At 46.3% G+C, this 5,114-nt stretch overlaps 1 protein-coding gene across 1 annotated transcript; it reads right to left on the bottom strand.

Annotated features, from left to right (window-relative positions):
• Positions 1 to 4,576: 4,576 nt before the first annotated feature.
• On the bottom strand, positions 4,577 to 4,801 carry LOC121101222 (small nuclear ribonucleoprotein E-like). The gene has a single exon (XM_040624106.1). The coding sequence runs from the start codon at positions 4,799 to 4,801 to the stop codon at positions 4,577 to 4,579; it is 225 nt and encodes a 74-aa protein (XP_040480040.1).
• Between the last annotated feature and the right edge of the window lie 313 nt (positions 4,802 to 5,114).

The following is a 5,114-nucleotide window of genomic DNA, read 5'->3' as shown; positions in this document are numbered from 1 at the left end:
TTATGGAGGAAGCAGACCGTGAAGGCAAAGCGCGTTGGGCCCACCAAAATCATCACGTGGCCCTGCTCTACGGTTAAATGTTGCATTGGTCCTTGGAAGGGAATGGCGTCTGTTAGGAGACAACAGGAATATACTGCTCAGGGAAGGACATGGGACCCTGAGGTCAGGTGTCTGAGCAACAAAATGGTTAGTCAGCTTTTCTTCAAGAAGGTGAATTACTCTTCGGGCTCTGTGGGGAGAGGCAGGGGATGCTGGGAACAGAGGGAGCAGGGGAGAGACAGGGAAAGGAGTGGAGTGTCCCTAGGGAGGGAAATCAGTGGGTGGCGTGGGGCTGCCTGAGTGAAGGGACAACCTGAGGAGTCTCTGAGGTGGGTGTGAGAGCAGGAACGCTTTCTGTTCACTGTGGCCTTGTGTGTAGGGTTACAATATTCCTTCCCTTCTCTCCCCTCACCCAGCTTCTCAGTAAATTTTGTGCAAATGGAGTTTAAGTGGAAACAAAGTCAAATAGGAGCCAAGTTCTGCGTTGACACAGGTGGTTTGGAATCAGCATGGCTGGAAGCAGGAGCCTTGTAATAGGGCCAGCAGTTTGGGGATCCTGAGCCCATGTGTGATTTCCCTTTTTGTGAGAAAGGCTTTGAATTTGGGGATTCCATGACAATCTTATCGAGACCACAGAGGGCAGCAATGTCCCAGTCACCAACAGAGTCACATGGCACAGCCACCCCATCACCCCACATCTGTTGATGTCACTTTCATAGTTGACTCTCTGATTCCTGATTTGTTTATCTGTAACGGAGTCCCCCCTTCCCCACGTGTGAGTGGTGTCCTCCATGGATGTCTTCAGTGATCTTCCTGGAAACCACACTCTCCCAGAGCAGGGATGGAAACAGGGAGATGAAGACCTGAAGCACGAATGAGCGTGATTCTGTTTTAAAGCTGGGGCAACTGGAGCCTGGATGCCGGCCACAAAGGGCAGGTGGGAGCAGGGATGTGGAGTCTGCTAATGAGTTTCTTTGGGGATGACGAAAATTTTCGTATTGGTGGTGATGGTTGTACAACCTTTGCAAAGATTTTTAAAAACAAAACCCTGGATTTAAAAAAAACACAAACACAAACAAAAAACACTGGGACAAGTCCAGTGCAGACCTTGGGAGCGGCTGGACGTAGGGCCGCAGGGACCATCAGGCCCATCTCCCTCCACCTGCGGCTTGGCTTTGCTGGGGGTGGCTCCTGCCTCCAGCCCACCTTCTCCACTTGGTGGCTCCTCCAGCTCCACACCTACAGCCTCCCAGCTGTGAGGAGCTCGAAGGGAAGTTCTCTTTTCTTAATACTGCACAGAAATTTTCAACTTGACTGTCCGTGGTCCTCCCCGAACCAGACATTGCGGCCAGGGGTCTGGGATACACTGATGGGCCTAGACCTGAATCACTCAGGGGGATGGGGGCAGAGGGAGTTGGCAAACCTCGAGCAAACAGCAGGCTTGAGGGTGGGGGATGGGTGGGGTGGGGGTCCCTGAGGAGAAATGGAGTGTCGTTACCAGAAGCAGGAATGGGTATTAACTGGGCAAAAGCAACAGAGGTTGCGTAACTAACTTGGTGACCTTGAGGAAGTCCCTGTGCCTTAGTTTCCTTGTCCGTAAAATGGGAATAGTGGGAATACCTGCTTTCCCAGGTGGTCGTGAGGACTAGATGAGTGAGATGATAGAAACCAGTGAGACAGAACATGGCGGCGAGCACAGTGTCGTGCGTAACTACCGCTACTATTATGTGCCACATCATCTCTTCTTAGACTTCTGTAATTAGTCTCGGTTATTTACTTCCTCAATACACTGAGAATTCTCTAGTTATCAGCACATTTTGCATAAGCTTTAGCAACACTCAGTCAGCTCTTGTTTTTCTGCCTAAGATAACTATAAAGCTGTTTGCAAATTTCTGCAGAAAATTGAGTAATAACAGTTACAGCTCCCAGTAATTGCAATGCGATTAGGAGGATAGAGCTCTAATCTTGGCCAGCCTTTCTCCTAAACCTCAATTCCAGACATTCTTAGTTTTAAAGCATCCCTACAATCAGAATCCAGAAGCACACGGAAGAGAACGTTCTAGATCAGGAATCTAAGTGCCTTGACAAGGAGACTGTGCCGTCTGGCCATTCCTGAAGTTCCCTGGAGAGTCACACAATCTCTATTAGAAAAGTGGCCAGTTGTGATCCTCATTGATACCAGAGCCTCTTTTCCCCCTGGGTGCTCGCGCAAGAGAGAAAAGGCAGGACTTCGGGTCTGTAATGTCACATCGTATTAGTGCTTATTTCTGGAGACAAACGGCTCCATTAAACACCAGGAAAGCCTTCTGATACCTGGACAGCCAGCTGAAAACATAGAAATTGAATTCTACACTCATAGCACAAATCCGTCTTTATAATACAGTCCCCAAAAGTACTTCAAATGACTTTGTAGGACGAGTTTCTGAGAGACGATTAGAAGATATGATTGCTTTGGAGGAGGGGAAAATGGGGAGGATGATTTCATTAGCTTTGTCAGCTTTGGCTTGAGGTGATGTTAAAAGGAATTAGCAACCCGGGGACTATTAAGGGAATAAATAAATATTTTAATATAATTTGGAAGACATTGCAATAAGGCCCAGCCTGGATAGTCCACCACTATTGTTATGACGTGCTTGTCGTTGGAAGTCAAACATCTAAAAATTAAAAAAAAAAATAGTCCTGGTTATTATTAAAAGAGCAAAAATACATGTAACTTTCCAAATTATGATTTGTGTAGGTGCTTCTGGCCTCAAGGCCCACCCAGCAATGTGGTGGGCTCGGGTAGAGACTTCTCAGGCTGATTCCGGGGCTGGGGCAGAAGGTGTCTTCCATATACCTGGGCAAGGAAAGAGGAACCCGAGTGTCTATCCTCTGGCCGGGCGCACTGTCTTTCCTGGTGGGGCAGGTAGGAAGGACAGGGGGCCATAACTGCTAATTTGTAAATATCATCCAGAGAGAAAGTAGGAATCTATCCCAGGGATGGCAGAAGGGAGTATGTTTTCAGCACATCAGAGCTGGGCAGCTTCTCAGTCAGCTACCTCCATTCCCACACCTCACACACAGGGTCCCCGGAGAGGGTCTCTAACCTGGTGTCTGCCAGCAAGCCCCATCCCTTACTCACTAGGAGGTCCTAGGCTAGTTGCCTTAGTTTACTGATCCTCAGCTTCCTCACCTGTAAAATGGGGATGTGTAGGCATAGTGTGCCCTGAGGATTCACTGACATGACCCATAGGAAGAACTGAGCATGCTGCTTGGCCCCTGAGAATTGTCCCCAGCCCTCTCCTCCTTTCCAGCATAGACGAAGGAGGGAATTCTCAATTTCTCTTTAAACAGCGCTAACTACCATATGCCACAAAGTCCTGTTTGCTGTGGGTTTATGAGAAGCTGAGAAGTGTGATTCTTTTGAAGAGAACCACACTCAGTTTTTCTTTCCTCTACTTTTCTCTGTGACGTTGAGAAGACTCCTGATCGGTCTGACCCCTGGTTACCTGGACTAAATTGTCCAGGTAACCAGGGACTTGCTGCTCTGTTGTTTGCTGACTCTGCTGTTTGCTGACTCTGATTTTCTGAGGTGGCTGAGGCCCTGTAGAGTGGTGAACCTTTCAGGGATTTTTGACCGAATGCCTTCTTTTTCCAGAAATGTGTCCCCATCTACACAGCTGTACGGGATTTTTTGTTATTACACAGCCTGGCTTCCCTGGGCCTGAGGTGACTCTTACAGGCACCTGACCCAAGTGGGTGAATCAGTGTTCTTCCCCATGAGTTGTTCTGGAACTGGGGAAGGGCAATAAGAAGCAATGAAATATAGCTCGAAATCTGCTGATGGCCAGCTTGCCAGTCATTTGGCGGAAAACAGCTGCAATGAGAGAGAAAAGAGCCAACACAGAGAGAGAAGCAGGGAGAAAAGACACTAGGAGAGTCCAGTCTAGTCAGTCCTTGACTTTCTAATACCAATAGCCTAGATGTCCACCGCATCGCTCTCCTCCCTACAGTTTGGATATTTCCTTCCTTGGATTCTTTCAGTTAGAGAATTCTCTTTTTGTCACTTGCAACCCAAAATCCTGACTTGGAGCACCTTTTTATTTGACCTAAACACTCCTCATGTTTATTTGGGATGGCACAGTCGTCTTTATTTTATTTTGTTTTATTATGGTAAGAACATTTAACACGAGATCTATTTTCTTAAAAAATCTCTACAGCATTGTTAACGGTAAGCACAGCGTTGTACGGTAGATCTTTTGAACTAATTCATCTTGTACAACCAAAGTGTATGCCCATTGATTGGCAACTCCCCATTTCCCCCTACTCCCAGTCCCTGGCAATCACCATTTTAGTCTTTGATTTTATGAGTTTGGCTATTTTTTTAAAATAAAAACAATCCCACAGCATTATCATCCGGCAATAACATTAAAGTAGTCAAAACAATACAAACAAAAGTTTTAGAACTACTTTCTCAGCAAAGGACATCTAGAAAAACAAACTGCATGCCCTTCTCAAGAATTTCTCACTTTGTTGATTATTTCTAATTGGAGACACTTTAGAGGAAGGTAATATTATCTCCTTTTAGCATGATCCGACCCAGTTGTTTTCTTGACTTTGTTTTAGAAAGAATCTCTTCAGCATCATTCAATATGAGGCTCACAGACTCATCACAACCAGTGATACAGCCCTGCGTCCGCCTGTTCACTTGCTCATAAAGCCAAACCCGAATCTGAGATCTGTTTTGCAAGTAGCTGAGGGTGAGGCTGATGGGTTGAACCATCACCTTCCGCACTCTTTGGCCCTGGCCACGGGTCACGGTTGTGGAAGCTGACAAAGACCGCCTATGAGTTCGACTATTTTAGATGCCTCATGTAAGTGGAATCGTGCTCTATTCGTCCTTCTGTGAATTCCGTAAAGTTGCAGGATACAAGCACGACATAGAAAAATCAGTTCTGTTTCTGAACAATAACAAGGAGCCACCTGAAAAGGAGATTAGGAAAACATTTCCATTTAAAATAGCACCAAAAAGAATATAACACTCAGGAATAAATTTAGCTGAGGAGATGAAAGATGTGTACATTGCGAACTACAAA

This window comes from Ursus maritimus, unplaced genomic scaffold, assembly GCF_017311325.1.
Source record: "Ursus maritimus isolate PB19 unplaced genomic scaffold, ASM1731132v1 scaffold_7, whole genome shotgun sequence".
Taxonomy (NCBI): Eukaryota; Metazoa; Chordata; class Mammalia; order Carnivora; family Ursidae; genus Ursus; species Ursus maritimus.
This window is presented reverse-complemented; position numbering and strand designations above follow the sequence as displayed.

Excerpts from the sequence above, each read along its gene's own strand:
- LOC121101222 (XM_040624106.1), bottom strand. The coding sequence starts at position 4,801 with ATGGTTCAACCCATCAGCCTCACCCTCAGCTACTTGCAAAACAGATCT.